Source organism: Podarcis filfolensis (genome assembly GCF_964270895.1).
Source record: "Podarcis filfolensis genome assembly, chromosome: 16".
Taxonomy (NCBI): domain Eukaryota; kingdom Metazoa; phylum Chordata; class Lepidosauria; order Squamata; family Lacertidae; genus Podarcis; species Podarcis filfolensis.
Window position 1 is genome coordinate 14,508,698 of NC_139620.1, and position 17,219 is coordinate 14,525,916.

Below are 17,219 nucleotides of genomic sequence, written 5' to 3' on the forward strand. Positions count from 1 at the left end.
CTGGGGAGGGGGGAGGGGGGTGGAGACGGCACAAGCGCTGGCCAATAGGCCCTGTGCACAGAACCGGCTTCTGGTGCAAGCCGGTTTCTTCTGAGCTCAGTTGCTTCTTCACCAAAGGGCTATCTAGTTTATCCCATTTTCTGATGCCCGGAGCCCAAATTTGCCCAAATCGGCTCAGGATTTGCACCGAGGAAAGCCAAAGTCTGTGACACGTATAAATGATGGAAATGGAGCCACTTCTCATTCTGCATGATTCATTCCAGGTTTTGCCAGTGCTGGAAAGGGGAAGCTGCACCTCTTCCTCACTGGATATCTTATTCAGCCCCTTGTGATATTTCACCAGGAATCGCCCACATGCTGTCAAGCATATATTAGGCACCTTGAGCAGAAACTTGTTCCCTGCTTTTTTACCTCCTTGAAAGCTGGGATTCTTCCAGGTGCTGAATTTTCACACCATCTTGAATTATGCTCCGTTTGAATGAATTCAACCTTTTCCAAGACCAGCTGTGAAGCAGGGTTTAATCTGGGGCTCTGAAGGCTCAGGTGACAATAACTTAGTTAGGGTGGCAATAAGGATTAAACCCTGCTTCGTCACATCCTCCTAAGATCAAATAGGCTGCAATCCTATGAATGCCTGATTACTCCTGGTGGAACTTACTTGTGAGTGAACATGCGTAGGATTGCTTTGTTAGATGCCACAGGTAGACTCCCTCTCCCCCCCCCTTGTTTTTCTGCTATAGTAAATAAAGCCACTAAAGGTAGTTATTAACCAGAGACTTTTTTTGAAAAAATAATAATACCAGACTGCTCATTCTGTCATCTGCAGGGAACATGGAAAAACGGGCTACTAGCCTCTGAGCTAGAGATGTGAAGGCCTGGGGTGTGGGGGAATGAAAAAACTGGGAAAGGGGAAAACATTTTGCCACAAATTTTTTTTTAAGGAATGGGGGCGGGGACTGAGGGAAATTGGGGGGGGGGACACACACCGGGTTTCCCTCCTGATGCTTTCACTTTCCCTCAAGCTTTCACAGCTCTTCTCTTACCAACTTCCCTTCTACCAGGTGGGCTGGTGGAGAAGGGGAGAAGGGGATGGGTTGGGGGGGCCTTCTGCTCCTCTTCTATGGCCAGAATGGGATCCAAGTGGGGCAGAAGCTTCCTAACACCCTCTGCTTGCCCACTTACTTCCTTGCTCGCCTCCAGGGTGTTCCATGACACCCATGGCAGGATCTTAAACACAGACCCTTATTTCAGCTTCGTATTTTGCTTCTGCATTCCGGCGCATCACACACCCAAAAGTTTTGGGTGTGTTTTTTTTAATTAAAAGCAGCTTCCAGAAGCCATAATTCTGGGAGGAGGAGGAGGAGAGGCAGTAAATGTATGGTTTTTTTGGGGGGGGCAATAGTAGTGTTTAACTCTTTCCCTACCACCCTTTTTAAAATGCATTGTTTTCTGCGGCTGCTCCCCTCGCCCTTTTACAGGATTCCTAAAGGATGCTTAGCAGGTTGTTGCTGTTGGGGGGTCAAAGCTGGGGGCTTCATTGCATGCATTTTTAAAAATGGATTTATATCCTACTTTTTTAAAACAACAACAACAACAGCAACACAAAGCTTCATGGCAGCTGAGAATCAAATCTGATAAACCAATAAATTACATACAGTAAAAAGATAAAACCATGCAATAAAACGGCATGGTAGAAAGAAAGCAAATCTGGCAGCAGGGAGCGGAATAGATAAAATGAAATGATTGGCAATTAAAACCAAGCCGGTACCGAAACGGAGTAATGGGAGGGGGCTTGGCAGGGAAAGGGTTAAGCAGCCATCCAGGATGGCATCTGTGCAGTTGGGTGGGCTAGCAGAATCCAGCAGAGAGGGGCTCCATTTCTGACCCCTTCTTAAATCTTTTAATTTGTGCCGGTGTGGCAGCAGTGCTTGTCTTTCCCCCACAGACAATGCAGATCTGGGCGATCCTTCAGATACCTCACGGACAGGCTCCCCCAAGCCTGTGGACTCCCTCCTCTCCACAGAGTGGGCCACCATGAAGAGGAAGGAAGAGGCTACTGTAAGTCGGGGCGGGTGGGGACAGAAGCACCCCAAAATCTCCAAGCAAGGAAGCCTGGGATCAGAGCAGATAAATCAACCGTTAAAGCCTGTTTCTGGTGGAGGAAACAGTGGTCTTCCGAAACGCGACCTAGCTGGCTAAAACCTTTGGAGAGAGTGCCAGCAGGATGGGCTGCTGGGTTTCCCCCTCCAAATATTTGTGGGGTGTAGTAAGAGGGAAAGGTGGGGCTTGGGGAGTAGCAGGACATGTCTGGATTGGCTCTTGTGAAAAAGCCCCCAATGCCCCTGTTTCTTATGAAGAGTGCCCTGCCACACCTGCTACAGGTACGGGGTTGAAAGTTGCAATCCTATTGAGGGGAAGGGGTCTGGAGTTAACCCAATATGTTGGCATCTTCAAATAACTACACCTTTCCCCCCCCCTCTCTCTCTTTCTTTCTTTCTCTGTTGACTTCCCCCACCTCTTCTTGACCACTCCTCTCTTGCAGAGGCTGCTGTGTCACGGGTTGCCTCCCACTCCAAAAGTCCACGTAAGTCCTCTTCACTGGGCAGGGGAGGGTGGTACATGCATCAGCAAACTGGAGCCAGGAGAGTGGGGTAGGGCAGGGGGTTTACAATAAAGGAATTTTGTAGGTCTCAGTATAGGAGCCCTGGAAGTGGGTCTCCAACTCCCCTGTCCGCTCCCCTCTACAGTTTTCTGTGTCTTCTCTTTTCCAAGATGGGGGCCTGTTTCTCCAAAGTCTTCAACGGCTGTCCGCTGAAAATCAACTCGGCTACGACATGGATCCACCCAGAAACACGAGGTAGAACCCACACGTTTCCTCTGGAACCTTGGCACCAGAGATTGGCAGCTGGTGATCTGACATCCCCCTCTTCTTCCCCACCGTAGATCTCTACCTAGTGGTGGGAGCCGAAGAAGGCATTTACACACTCAATCTCCATGAGCTCCATGAGGACACGATGGAGAAGGTGAGGATCCTGGAGAGGGAGGAGCTGGGGTGGAGGGTTCTCAACACCATGGGAAGCAGGGCGGATCCTTGTTTCTACACATCCCATGGGACCAAGTTTGGGCCTGCCCACCTGTCTTATCACCTGACATTAAAATGATGCCAAATTACCCAGTTAGAAATTGAGCAGCACCAGTAAAAAAAGCACACCTCTGCTCAGCACCAATGCTCAGTGGAAGGCATTGGTCAAGGGGCTGCTGGCTGAGGCAACATGGATGCGTGGCCTCAGCTGCAGTGGTGCTGTCCGTGGTCCTGAATCGCAGTTGTCTTGATCTCCCTCCAAAGGGCCAAGAGCTACCTTCCCTGCACTTTCCAGGCATGACCCATGCTTCACAGCTTTGTTTCCAAATGCTCTTATTTTTGCTCCAGAGCTTCCCCCACAAAAAACCTGCTCTTTACTGCTGAGTTGGAGCAAACAGCAATCCATGGAAAACCCAAATTGCTGTTTGTTGTGGTTCAGGTTTAAAGAACTGGTTTTCGTGAGGAAAGCTCTGGGGTGAAAGAAAGAGAACTCGGACAAGGAGCTTCAGAATGTGGAGTGGCAGGTCTGGGGAAAAGCTAAGCCCTCACTTGACCCTTGCCCTGCCTGCCAGGGGAACTAGGAACTTCTGGCCTCTCCTTGCTTGGGCCTTTACCATGACCACCACCAGAGGTGGACATCCCCCGTGGATTGCAACAGGAAGGGCAGGTGGGTGAGTGCGTTTGGTGGCGGTCAACTCAGGAGGCCCTTTCATTCATCGCTCAGAGATGCCCACAAGAGTGTCTGTCAAGATGCTGAGGTTTCTTATCCCTACAGGCTCTTTCTTATGATCACTGAAATTTTATATTGTTTTTGCTGGCTCCTTTAAAATATCTATATATATAAACACTATTCAATCTTCATTAAGTTCCTTGTATCTAACTTGGACACACTCATTTCATGCCACGAAAATGCAGCGATGGCTCAACAAGCGACTGATCTCTCTCTCGCCACTTCTCCCTCTCTCTCTTGCTTTGTGCCATTCATCCCGCCCCCCTGCCCCCGCCTGCTCCCCTCCCCCAGCTCCTTCCACACAGGTGCTCTTGGCTCTACTGTATGAACAACGTGCTACTGACCTTAGCTGGTGAGTGTCCAGAGACAGAGCTAGAACCACCCCCCTCATTTCCCCTCTTTTTGCCTTGCCCATAGGTATCGGGGTTGATTTAAGGGGACTGGGGGTGAGCTTCACACGTTGGGTTTAGAGGGGCAATTGAGTGTGTGGCTATAGGATTGAAGAGTCCAGAAGGTCTCTGAATATAAAAAAATGGCACCTGCTTAAACTTCCATTTTGCTCCGGCAAATGATCCTCCCGATTTTCCCGCTTCTGCCTTTGCAGGGAAGTCCTCCCAGCTCTCTTCCCACAACCTTGTGGGTCTCTTTGAGCAGCGGCGCCAGCTGCAGAAGCGGCAGGTCCCCCTCTCCATCGCCACCAACCGGCTGACAGAGCGGATCATCCCCAGGTGGGGAGAGGTGGGGAGGGAGGGACCCCTCCTGCCCCCTGCCCCCTGCCCCCTGCCCCACTTCAAAGAGAGGAGAGTAGTAAATTCTCTTCTCCCCGCCCCCCATATCTGATCCAAGTGTTGGAGGTATGGCTGATTTCTCTAAGCTGCTTCCCAGGAAGCTGCTTGCGACTGGAACTGAAGCTGGGAAGGGTTGGCTGTGGGGTCCCGGGAAAGATGTTGGGCAGGCAGAGGACCCATGGGAGCAAGGAGCTGTGCAGAGCCTCAGATCTCCACCCTGTGGTTTCTGGATGCCCCTGGACTTAAGAGGCGGCCTGTATATTCCTAAGCCAGCCTATGTGATGCCCAAAATGCCCTCCCTGGTGACTTCAGGTGACTCCCACCTGAAAGCGCCCCCCCAAAGGGCCACAACCAGGCAATGCCAGTGGTATTGAGGCTGGTGGACCCAGTGGGCTTGATTTCCTATACAAGCAGCTTCCTGAGTTCCCGCTTAATGATTCCTTTATTGGGCCTCATGAGGACTGGAGTCTTACTTCGTTTTTTGGGGGGGGGAGGACTATAGCTCTGTATTAGAGCTCCTGCTTTGCAAACAGAAGACGGCCCCCCGCTCAGTCTCAGACAGACTTTTCCGTTAAGGACAGACTTGGCGGGGAGGACCCTCTCCTCCTTGCCTCTGGCCTGGTGAAATTCTCCCCCCACCACACACACACCCAGGCCTAAAGCTGTTCCTTTCTCTTGACAGGAAGTTTGCCCTCTCAGCCAAGATAGCTGACACCAAAGGATGCTTGAAGTGCCGCGTAGGTGAGTTTCCTGGAGAGGGGCAGGCCTGTTGGGAAATGACAGTTGGAGGCTGTGTGGGGGAAAGAGGAGTTTGGGGGATGTGGAGGGTGGAGGAGATGAGGGGGAGAGGGAGAGAGATGAAAGTATAACTTACAGTTTTTATTCTATTTATATCCCAGCTTTCCTCCAAGGAGCTCATGAAGTCATATGTGTAATAATAATAATAATAATAATAATAATTTATTATGTATTTCCCAGCCACTCTGGGCGGCTTCCAACAGAATATTAAAATACAATAGTCTGTTAAACATTAAAAGCTTCCCTAAACAGGGCTGCCTTCAGATGCCTTCTAAAAGTCTGGTAGTTGTTTTTCTCTTTGACATCTGGTGGGAGGGCGTTCCACAGGGCGGGCGCCACTACTGAGAAGGCCCTCTGTCTGGTTCCCTATAACTTGGCTTCTCGCAGTGAGGGAACCGCCAGAAGGCCCTCGCGCTGGACCTCAGTGTAATTTTCTTCCTCCCTGTTCTGCCCTCACAACAACCCCGTGATGTTCAGTGGAGAATTGGATATTCAAAATTTGACTGATATTTGGCTCACACAAGTATTCCCCACCCTAAAGCCAAAAAGGGAGCAGCTTTTGAACTCTGGTCTTATTTCATGGACAAAGGGAGGGGGGGTGGAAGTGTGTGACAGTTTGTATACATTTAAAAAATGACCTGGCCAATACAAATGAAAACCAACTTGCACCCACATGGTGGAGGTGACGTTGTAGCCCTGTGTTATGCCAGCCTCCTGGAGTGTTGTGTTTTTTTGAGAAATGCAGTTGGGAGGAATTGGAGTAACCGCGCTGAAAGGGGGAAGTGGGTGATTAATGGCTTCCTCATCCATTGGAAAAAGAAAATGGGGTGACTCTTGTGGGTGTGCGGAATTTGATGTGAACCACGGCATGATGGGAAAATAGTAATCAATGCCTCCCCCAGAAGCCCTTTAGCAGTCAAATTTGCAGCTTTCCCCACCACTCACTTGCATTTTCCTAAAAAACAAGCCCAGTGAAAAGCCCAAGACCATATGTGAGTGAAATTCGGCTAAATTATGCCATGGAGGAATTGTGGGATGTTGTGCCTTCCAGATTCAGAGCAGCATTCTTGCAGGCCCAGCAACAGTCACATGCAACCAGCTGCAATTTTGCAGCCTTTTGGAGCCTGCATGAACATGGAGAGCCCTTCACACAACATGTTAAACCGGAAGGCTTTTTGTTCGCTGAACTTAATAATGCAAGCGGGGTAGTGTTTTAGCGCAAATTAAAATGCAGCTGTTTTATTTTAAAAGATAAACACACTGCTAAAATGGCACTGCCCATGTGCCCAAGTGTAAAGGGCATGACAACAGGCCCAACCCACAACATGGTACAGCAACTTCCTTGCCCGCAGCCCAGTCTCTGAGCTGCTCAGCTGCACCATGCTCTGCCGCATTTGTTCTTGAAAGGACAGAGAATTGCACTCTGAATTAGTTTTTCTCAAGAGACAGGGAGAGGCGCCATGAGAGGCAAACCCCTTTTCTGCTGTCAGCTGCTGCTGGGCAGGAGGCCTTGACCGAAGAGGCAGCAGGAGGCTCTTCTGGGGGCAGGGGGGAGTTTGGGGAGGTTGACACCTCCCCCCGGTTCTTCTGTATTTCAGTGCGAAATCCTTACTCTGGTAGTACCTTCCTCTGCGCTGCACTCCCCTCTAGCCTGGCCCTCCTGCAGTGGTACGAGCCTTTGCAGAAGTTCATGCTGCTGAAGGTAAGTGGGTGCAGGGCCAGGAATGGGGGTGCAGGGTGGGAGGAGGGACCCTGGCATTCCAAAAAGCACCTGAGAGAGCAGGCAGGGGGGGTATGGTTGGGCAGTGTCAGACCTGGTTCCTGCATCCTCTCTCTCCTCTCCAGCATGTCTCTGTGGCGCTGCCCGTCCCCCTGACCCTCTTTGAGCTGCTGGTTGTGGAGACGGAGGAATACCCACAAGTGTGCTTGGGGGTCACTGGCACCGACCAGCCAGGGGCGGAGCTGCATTTCAGCACCCTTTCCCTCAGCACTGGCCTCAGCACCTCAAGCCCTTCAGGTAAGAGAGAGGGAAACCGGTATGGAGTCAGGGAGAGGTGGGGCACGGCCCCTTTAAGAGCTGCTGCTTAGTACTGTTAGCCATCCCCCCTCTGCTCCCCTTTTGAGGGAACCCACAGGAGGGCAGACGGCTCCTGGGCTCAATCCTGCTTGTGGGTTTCCCATTACAGTCATACCTCAGGTTACAGATGCTTCAGGTTGCGTTTTTTGGGTTACAGACCGCCGAAACCTGGAAGTACCGGAACGGGTTACTTCCGGGTTTCGGCAGTCGCACATGCGCCGAATCGCAACCTGCGCAGATGCGGGTTGTGAATGCTGCAGGCTGCGAACATGCATCCCGCACAGATCACGTTCGCAACCCGAGCGTCCACTGTACAGGCGTCTGGTTAGCTGCTGTTAGAACAGGATGCTAGACTAGATGGGGCCCTCATTGGCCGGATCCTACAGGACTCTTCTTACATATTTTTTTTCTTAAGGAAGGGCGAAGGACAAAAGCCAGGTGTGCAGGAATAAATAAACACATAATAAAATAAAATAATCTCTGCCACAGATGCACCCCATAGGCCTGAGTTCTTTGTTGTTACAATGGACCCAACCCCAAATGTTGGAGGATATCCTGGCTCCTCTAACGGGACTGATCCTGTTTAAGGTTCCAGCCACTAAGGTTCCAGGGCAGTCCCCTTCGAGGGAAGGATAAGTTGTTGGAGTCTCAAGCAGGCCCCACCCAACCCCAACTTTTCCATTTCTAACACACATTCAGCATTTAATGGCTCCTGGAAACCATTGACTACGCTCGGGGCTGTATGGGGTTTGCCCCCTCTGGCCTTTTAAAAAGTTGTTTTGTACTTCTGTATATGCCTCAGCCTTCATCCGAGCATGGTGACCCTGTTGGCACCTCCCCAACTAAGTTTGCGATTAGAATTTTTTTGTGTGTTGAATAAAATTATGTTTTTAATCTTGACTTTCCACTAAAGAGCTCAGGGCAGCAGACCTGGTTCCCCTTCCAACCTCACAACAACCCTGTGAGGTGGGTTAGGCTGAGAGATGACGACAGGCCCAGGATCACCCAGGATGCATGTGAAGAGTTCAGTTCTATGGGGCAGATTTGACAATGGGTGGTCAAAGGCAAAGTAACCAGACGGCAGCTGGCTGGACTGGTGCCAGAGATTGCATTGCCTGGCAGCTGCCAAGGCCCATGGCTCAGGAGGTGACCCAGCTGCCAGCAAAAGCTGCCATATAAAGAGAATCTTCCATCTGGATCAGAATTGCATGCAGTGACTAGGAGGAGCTGTCCAAGGTTTTAGGCCCTACAAGGAGATGCCAGCGGGGACCGAGCCTTGGGAGCTTCTGCATGCAAAGCAGATGCTCTGCTACTAAGCTGGTCTGCCCTTTCCCTAAAAACAAAATAAGATTCTGGTCCTCATGGTTCTGAACAAGGGACTGAACTGAATGGGAACACAGTCTGTGTTTATTAGGACCAGTCAAATGTTGGGTTATGGAAAATAGCAGGAGAGATTGATTTTAATGGGGGATTACTGATTTAAAAATAAGGATTTGTGGGCTGACAAAGTGAAGTTATTCTTCTTGACATTAGGGAATATGTTATAGTTAAGCAAAAGTCTAGCAGGAACCAGAAATGAACAGCTGATGGGTAATAAAGAGGAAGAAAATTGAAGGGGGGGGAATCAAAGATAAAATGCTAAAGTATCGTTTTTGAAATGGAATTTGGAAATGTATTTAATATTGAGCAGCTAACGAGGGTGGGAAGTGAAACATCAAGATGGCAGGGTGGGAAGTCACTTTTAAATTTGTATTGAATTTGAATTAATGTGATGTTAAATTCATTAAAAATTTTTGAAAAGCAATAAAAAATAATTGGCAAAAAAAAAAGGAACGCAGGAAACTGCATTATGCTGAGTCAAATCCATTGCTCCATCTGGCTCAGTACTGACTGCACGGACTAGCAGTGTCTCTTCATGGTTTCATGCAGGGGACATATCCTGTCCTGTAAGGAGATTTCACCGGGGACTGAGCCTGGGGCAGTCTGCATGCCAACCACCTCCTCTTTTCCCAATGACATCTCGCCCCTCTTGCTCCTCCTCCCATTCCTCTGAGTGTGGCCCCCAGCTTCCCCTGCCCCTACTGCCAGGGCCAGCCCTAGACTAGCCTCCCATGCCTCTCTCCTTGCAGGTCGGCCCTTGGTCATGGCCAGCCACGTGACGCAGATGGACCGAGACACTGTCCTGGTGTGTTTTGAGCGTAAGTCTTTCCCCAGTTTGACCTGCTCCCTTGGCCTTGGTCTCCCCGCAGTCTGCCTGCCCCTCCCCTTGCTTGCTTCTTTCCCCTTTGGCCAACGCTGCCCCTCCTTCTCTCGTTCCCTCAGGTTGTGTGAGGGTGGTGAACCTCCACGGCGCCCCTCAGGGAGCCCTTCCTCCAGAACTCACGTTCCACTTCCCTATCGAGACCATTGGTAGGTGAGGGTCCCTGGGCGGGGTGTGTTGGGTGGGTTTTGAGGCCTCCCAAATGGGTCGTAGATCCTTGAGTGCCTTCCCTCTGGCAGTACAGTCATACCTCATGTTACATTTGCTTTAGGTTGAGCGTTTTCAGGTTGCGTCCTGCGGCGACCCGGAAGTACCGGAAAGGGTTACTTCTGGGTTTCGCCGCTCGCGCATGCGCAGACATGCAAAATGACGTCACACGCATGCACAGAAGTGGCGAATCGCAACCTGCGCACGTGCAGACGTGGGTTGCGTTCCTTTCAGGTTGTGAATGGGCCTCCGGAACGGATCCTGTTTGCAACCAGAGGTACCACTGTATCGGATTTGGGAGGTGGGGTTCCTTATTCCTGAGTTAAGAGGCTCTTGCTGTGACAGCCAACCTCTGAGGGGGGCCTGTTTGCTCACTTGTGGTCTCCCCATTCTTGCAGTGTGCCTTCAGGACAGTGTCCTGGCCTTCTGGAAACACGGCATGCAAGGCCGAAGCCTGGAATCCAGTGAGGTGAGTCCGGCCAGCCTGGGGCAGAGGGGCCTGTGGGCATCAAACCACCAGCCTGACAACAGGACCATCAGAGAAAACACGAGTTAAGCTCCGTTGGGCGGTGGTGAGGTGCTGTTTTTCCTGGACTGTGTGCCTTCCGTCTGTGACATTTGACGTACAGAGGATAGCTCAGCTGGTAGAGCATCAGACTCTTAATCTCAGGGTTGTGGGTTTGAGCCCCACATTGGACCAAAGATTCCTGCATTGCAGGGGTTGCACTAGATGATCCTTGTGGTCCCTTCCAACTCTACAATTCTATGTATACCCTGTTGGAAACACGCCCGGGAAGGCCGCCAACTTCCCAAGACTCCTGGGCATCTCTCCGGTGGTCCTCCCTGGCTGTAAATTACCCTCAGTCCAGAGAGACCGGTGATAAGTGACTCCTCCCTCCTGAGAGAAGCACGCTCGTCTTCTGGCATGTCATTGCAGAAGAAAGAGTCAATCGTAGTTCTAAAACTACTTTATTTTACAGTTTATATGTACAGAGAATCCATCAGCATGTCTGTGCTCTTTGAGCACCAGTACAGAACAGCAACACTTTCAGAAGCGATACTAACCTCCAACAGTACTCCAACTCAGACTTCCTGTCTCACGCTCTCTCAGACACTCACATGATGTATACAAAACACATTACAACAGTACCACTCGCTGGAGCAGCTCGGATTGATAAAAATCCTAACATACCCACCCATTCAGGAGGGTCCTTAGCTCAGTGGCAGAGCATTTCCTTTGCATGCAACACATCCCAGGTCAAACCCTGGAATGCTGCCAGTGTGGGACCAGACTGAGCTAAATGGACTAACAGTCTGACTCAGTCTAAAGCATCTTCCTATCTCTGACCTCCACTGCACTCTCCTTTCATGGTTTAAGTGGTGCCTTTCCGCTGCGTGGCTTAGTGGTTTGTTGGACTAGAGATGGGCAGGCCTGGGTTCAAATCCTCACTCGGCCATGATACCCACTTGGATGGCTTTGAGTTCTCATAGGAGGTGGTTGTGAGGATAAAGTGGTGGGTTGGGGATTATGTGCAGCAACCCTGAGCTCCTTGGAAGATGGGTGGGATATAAATACAGTTAATTTTAATCATCATCATTAATAGAGTAGAAAATGTGAGGTAATTAATAGGAGCAGTGTGTTAATTCTTTTTCCTTTTTTAAGAAGTTAAAGGGTATTATGGGTTTGAGAAATGTGGCATCTGTCATGGGGATTTCCCACTCAGCTGTCCCTTCCTTCTGTAACAGGTGACGCAGGAGGTGACGGATGAGTCCAGAGTGTTCCGGGTCTTGGGAGCTCACAGGTGAGGAAATGCCTCTGAGGAGGAAACCTCAACATTTCTCCATTTCCCACCTTCCTGTGGCCATGTCACATGGAATTCAGTGTCCCCCTCCGATCCACATACGTTGCTTTTGGGCTGAGTGGGTGTGTTCACAAGCCACACCAAACTGCAATCCGGTGCTCTGTAGAGGAGCTGGAATAGCTTTTCTCCGCCTCTCCCTTCCTCCTTCTGGTGCAGCCAGGATGCCAGCAGAGTTTAGTTTTGCAGCCTCCTGTCGTTCTGTTTGAACCGCAGGTTGTGGTTGGAAACGAGCTCTGGTTTCGTCAAACAACGCATGGTTGGACATTGTCTTGGCTTGTTTTGACCACAGCTGGCGTTTGCTTTTATCCACAATCTCTGGTTCAAATGGAACGACAAGCCAGGATTTTGCAAAAAGGAAGACTTAGTTCTGCTGGAGTCCTCCTCATCCTCCTGTTCACTGCAGAGGAGGGAGGAAAGGAGGCTGCAGAGCAGGGAAGCCCAATACTCAGAGATGCATGGTAAGGGCATTTCCCTGTTCAGCGTGGTGGTTGTTATATATTTATTTATAAACCACCTTTTCCATGACAGGAGGCTTACAGATAAAAGAACAGCTAAAACCAGCTAGTGTTGCAAGCATACGGGCCAGTTTCTCGACTGGGGTGCACTGAAAGCTTTCCTTCCTCCCTGTGCCTTTTAAAAATATTTTTTAAATTTCTATCCCACCTTGCCTCTCAAAGGGCAGCAACGTCACTGCCTGTTCCCGGGGTACTTCTTGCCATCGCCCTGACTGTGCCTGTGGGCTGCTGTGCCAGCCCTTCCGTTGCCTGCCTGGCACATGGGCCGTGCTGCTCATTTTTCTTGCCTCCTCTCTCTCCTCCCTGCCAGAGACATCATCCTGGAGAGCACCCCTACAGACAACCCCACGGCGCAGAGCAACCTCTACATCCTGACGGGTCACGAGAGCAGCTACTGACGGCCTCCTTCCAAAGCCTCCAGCCTCTGGGAGGTGGTCAGCTCAGCCTTGTGGGGATGCACTATTGTTGGAGACACAGGGCTGCAAGCCATGCCTGCTGATGGCAGAGATGATTGCCAGCATGTGTGTGTGGCAAAGACGGGTTGGAAATCAGAAGAGCCCCCACTCTGCTGCCGCATACACTGGACGCAACCTCAGTTTGGCTCCGGAAATGCTCTTCGCCCGTCGTCCTCGTCTTCCTGAGAACCTGCTGTGCACAAGAATGGGAGGAGCTCTTTCCTCCTGACTTGGGCCAGCAACTCCTGAGAAACTTTTGCAATAATTTGACCACTAGCCATTTGGAAGAATTTGCAATCTTTCCTGGCTGACACCTTGTGCCTGCTTGAATGCTTCCCTCCTTCCCTTTAGGAGTTGCGCTCCCGTGATGCTGCGGAGGGGCGCCAAAATCTGCTGCCGTGTGAAGACAATCGTTTGTTGGGTGGGGGAGCGCACCCCCCTTCCCTTAGCACTTGAGCTTTAATTTAAAGGTCTTTCAGGGCACTTTGAGATTCTGGCCTGTCCCCATTGACTGGGGGGGTCGGGCAACATTTGTTTTGTGGCTGGACAGCTGAGTGGACAGATGCTGAAGATGGGCAGGGCTGAGTGATGATGATGAAAGAGGTGGGGTGTCTATGGGGGTTTGGCGTGTGTGTGTGTGTGTGTGGTTGGGTGTCATGCTTGTTGATTGACTAGGTAGGGAGAGTAACTGCCTCCCTGCATGGATGGTTGTTGTTTTGGGTGAGACAGTGGTGGCTTAGGTGGCACCTGAGCTCATCGCTCAACAGAGCCTCTCAGGTGCTCCTGGCCAGTTCTGACCATCACTGTAATTAATCCCCATGGAGGACTGTGAAAGGGGCTGTGGAATCTCTAGTGGAATCAGCACCTTTGCAAAAAACTACAGTTCCCAGGGGTCTTTAGAGAGAATGCAATGCAAGCCAGTTTTGAGAAAGTTTACACTATGGGGGCCAAACCAGACAGTATGATAAATGTCTGCTTCTTGCATTGCTTGATGGCCTGTTTTTTTTTAAAGGGGGTGTAATCAAACACATTAAATGCAAACTTGCATGTCATGTTATGTGGGGTGTCTTTCGTCCAGCATGTCATGGCCTTACCTATAGTTGCTATCTGGAATGCAAGGAGGAGGAGGCCTGAATCTTTCCCCCAAGAACCACAGCCCTGATGAAAATGGTCCCCAGCCACTTCTTGGGGGAATAGCAGCTTCTCTCGCAGGGTAAATAGCTGCCTGCAGGATGGTGTGGCAGAATGGCTGGGGGAAAGGATCCTAATCCTCAGCTGTTCACTTTAAAGTGCAGTCACACATTTAATGTACTGTCTGGGGTTTTGGCCTTCTTTTAGTAGCATGGATGTTCACTCTGAGGCAGGTGGTGAAGCCCCAGCTGGGCCACGTCTTGTAGGTGTCCTGCCCTGGCGGTAGGTTGGCTGAATGACTACTGAGTGCTGCTGCTGTGGTCCTCCTGCCAGGCATGCTGATTCAGCTTGCCTTGGCAGCAGAGGAAGGCTGCACGAGTCACTTCAAGGGAGGTTTGTGTGTGTTTTGGGGGCCCTTCTTTGCTGCCTTTGAAGCCCAGAAGAGACTCCCCATCGGAATCACAACTGTGGACCATCAGGGCTGACCGCAACTCCGCTTTAACTTGGATGCCAAGAACTTTCCTTCCCAGGATGCCAATATCTCTGTGGTTTTTAATTGCTAAAGCTGGAATTTATTGTCTGAGAACAGAGGGGAGAAAACCCAAACTTGAAAAGAAAATTGCTATTTAACGTAAGGGTTTGATATTAAATTGTGGTATTTTACTCCCCAGTGGATGTGTGGAATTAATGGATCTGACTTTGTTAAATTTTAAATTGGGAGCCTTTGGTGTGATGTTTTAGGCCAATCTAGACCCGGAAAAACTGCGGACAAACGTCGGCTCCCTCGGCCAGTAAAGCGAGATGAGCGCTGCAACCCCAGAGTCATTCGCGACTGGACTTAACTGTCAGGGGTCCTTTACCTTTTTAATTCACTGAAAGATCAGGGACTCCCTCCCTTTTTCTGTGATGCTGATGCTCCTTAGCTGGTTAAGAGGTTGGGAGGGCTAAAAAAGAGGACCTGGCTTCTCTTTGTGTGTTTCTTTGGGAATTCCATGGGGTTAACTCAGTAGGGGATTGGTATTGTAATCTGTCATGAGCACCTTGTTATGTGGAGAAAGGTAAGATATAAACCCACAAATAATTTTAAAAGTTTTTTAAAAACCCAGTTCCCTCCCTTTTCATTTGCTATGTGTTTGCAGAGCTTGATTAGCTGGGGACTGGCACTAGGGGTAGGGGAACGCCAGTTTTAACTTACTGTGATGTTGGGGGTGATTCCCTCACCTGTGAACTTGCTTGATCTGCTGCCATAGGTCCAGGGGTAGAGGCTGAAGGACACAAGTGACAAATCAGAGCCACGACAGAGAACACTTGGAGATTCCCAGTGCAAATTCCCACATGTGTATCCCCCAGAGGAGGAGGAGGAATGAGCCTCAATGTCCTCCCATTCCCTGGTTCCAGCTCCCATTCCTTGCACACGCTACAGCAGGGGATGAAGCTGGAATCAGCACCCAGGCATGCACATACGTGCATCCACACAAACACACATCCACATTGCTTGCAAACAAAGAGGCAGACTGTATTCTCTCTAAGGGGGGCACCCTCTTTCCATCTGAGGGGGCAGAAATGTTGAGCAGCTGGGCAAGCCCCTCCTGGCACTCTCTCCTCCACCCCCCACCACAGGCCCCCCTTGCCACCCTACTTTTGTTCCAGGAAGTCACGGCATCAAGAGCAAGTCAAAAGTCATTGCAGTGCTAGGCACCCAATCTTATCTTCCTGGTGCAGACATTGCCTCTGGTTGTTTCCTCTTGTCGCTGTCTTCCCTCCCATGACACAGAAGTGGCACAGGGACAGCCAGCCAAGCATGCATACACACACACACATTTACACTTCTAGCTGGCAACACACACCACAAGGACTCAGCGGCAAGAGCACACACACCCCTCCCAAAAACCCAAAACACCCCAGTCTTCCTCATTGGTGCATGGAATAACTCAGTCAGCAGCATGATCCCAAGGGAATGGAGTGATCAGAACCATCACCTGGAATTAGGTTTGGGGTACAGTTCTTAATTTCTACAGCCACGGGGTAGCATTCCTACCCCCACTGCAAAAGCCCTTCTTCCTAATCCCAGCTGTGTCTTGGCTAGAAGTGACTCTTCAGTGGCCATGGACAGTGGCCCATCATTCCCACTTGTCATAGTTAACCCATCGGGTGGGAGAGGGGTCTGCTTCACCAGCATGTTTCCTGCAATAAATCTGCCAGTGAAGGAGCTCCCAGCAGGACTGAACCATACCCCTTGGCTGTCCCATCAGTGATGTCTGATGATTGGCAGGTGGTTTGGGAGGGAAAGGCCTCCCTGGCCAAATTGGACCCCCTGATGGATCGAGACTAGCCCACAGAATGGAAGTTCACCACCACCTAATTTGGGAAGGACCCAAGCATAAAAGGGCTGAGAAGCACTTTCCTGAACAAACCCTGCATACTGATTATGACATTTTTAAAAACCTGCCAGAAACCCCCACAGGGGTAATGAACATGCAGGTCTGCCAGCCTAGGGGTGGCCATGATACCACCCACACCATCTGAGTGTGTTGCCAAAAAAAAATATGACAGGTCCTCAGTCAAGAGGCAGCCCCTGTTCAGGTGATCAATAGTAAGGCTGGCATAGGACACATAACAATTTTATTATTTATACGCCGCCCATCTGGCTGGGTTTCCCCAGCCACTCTGGGCGGCTTACATGTAAATTACATCCCAGAGATTTACGAGATCCCTTACGATTGGCTACAGTCATTTGCATATCACTGACCCATTGGCACAGATGAGGGGCCTTTATTTGCATACTATCAGTTCATTTCTGAGTTGGTAAGTCTCATCTGCCAACAATAAGAAACGGCCCAGTACTGTGGAATTCTCTGCCAACAGAGATTCAGCAGACATCTGTTTCAAGTTCTGAATGCCTGCTTTTCTGTGCCATCAGGTTTATGCAGGCAATTAAGAATACACCTTTGCATAAGTTAGTGGATTTCTAACTTTTTAAATATGGTTTTTATTGTATGGTTTCATGTGCCATTGTTGTAAAATTTTCTTCTTTTTTAAATGAATAGCAGTGTATAAATAGGATTATAAATAAAATGGCCATATGATTGACAGGAGGGTCTTCCCCCACCCAATTCTTCCTTTGAAGCACTGTCCTTTCCCACATGGGCATGTATGACATCATGGAAGGCATGAATGACGTGAGGTGCAGGGCAGTTGGGTGTCCCCAAAACAGCCTAGTGGGCCCCGTGGGGCTCTTGGCCTGGAAGTTCCCCAATCCTGAAATTTATACAAATACAGACATATTCCACTGAATGAAGTTGGGTTTTTAAAAT

General features: G+C 50.1%; 1 protein-coding gene across 1 annotated transcript in view; it reads left to right on the forward strand.

The window, feature by feature from the left end:
• MAP4K2 (mitogen-activated protein kinase kinase kinase kinase 2) overlaps positions 1–14,568 on the forward strand; it is a gene marked incomplete at its 5' end in the record, with an annotated part of 36,436 nt that extends 21,868 nt beyond the window's left edge. The window contains 14 exons of the mRNA XM_083592007.1: positions 1,946–2,058; positions 2,543–2,584; positions 2,773–2,857; positions 2,944–3,023; positions 4,104–4,164; positions 4,417–4,540; positions 5,283–5,341; positions 6,997–7,100; positions 7,244–7,415; positions 9,605–9,673; positions 9,798–9,884; positions 10,341–10,411; positions 11,689–11,744; positions 12,630–14,568. Coding sequence (XP_083448133.1) covers positions 1,946–2,058; positions 2,543–2,584; positions 2,773–2,857; positions 2,944–3,023; positions 4,104–4,164; positions 4,417–4,540; positions 5,283–5,341; positions 6,997–7,100; positions 7,244–7,415; positions 9,605–9,673; positions 9,798–9,884; positions 10,341–10,411; positions 11,689–11,744; positions 12,630–12,717 — 1,211 coding nt within the window. The 3' untranslated portion in view covers positions 12,718–14,568. The remainder of the gene's footprint in view (positions 1–1,945; positions 2,059–2,542; positions 2,585–2,772; positions 2,858–2,943; positions 3,024–4,103; positions 4,165–4,416; positions 4,541–5,282; positions 5,342–6,996; positions 7,101–7,243; positions 7,416–9,604; positions 9,674–9,797; positions 9,885–10,340; positions 10,412–11,688; positions 11,745–12,629) is intronic.
• Between the last annotated feature and the right edge of the window lie 2,651 nt (positions 14,569–17,219).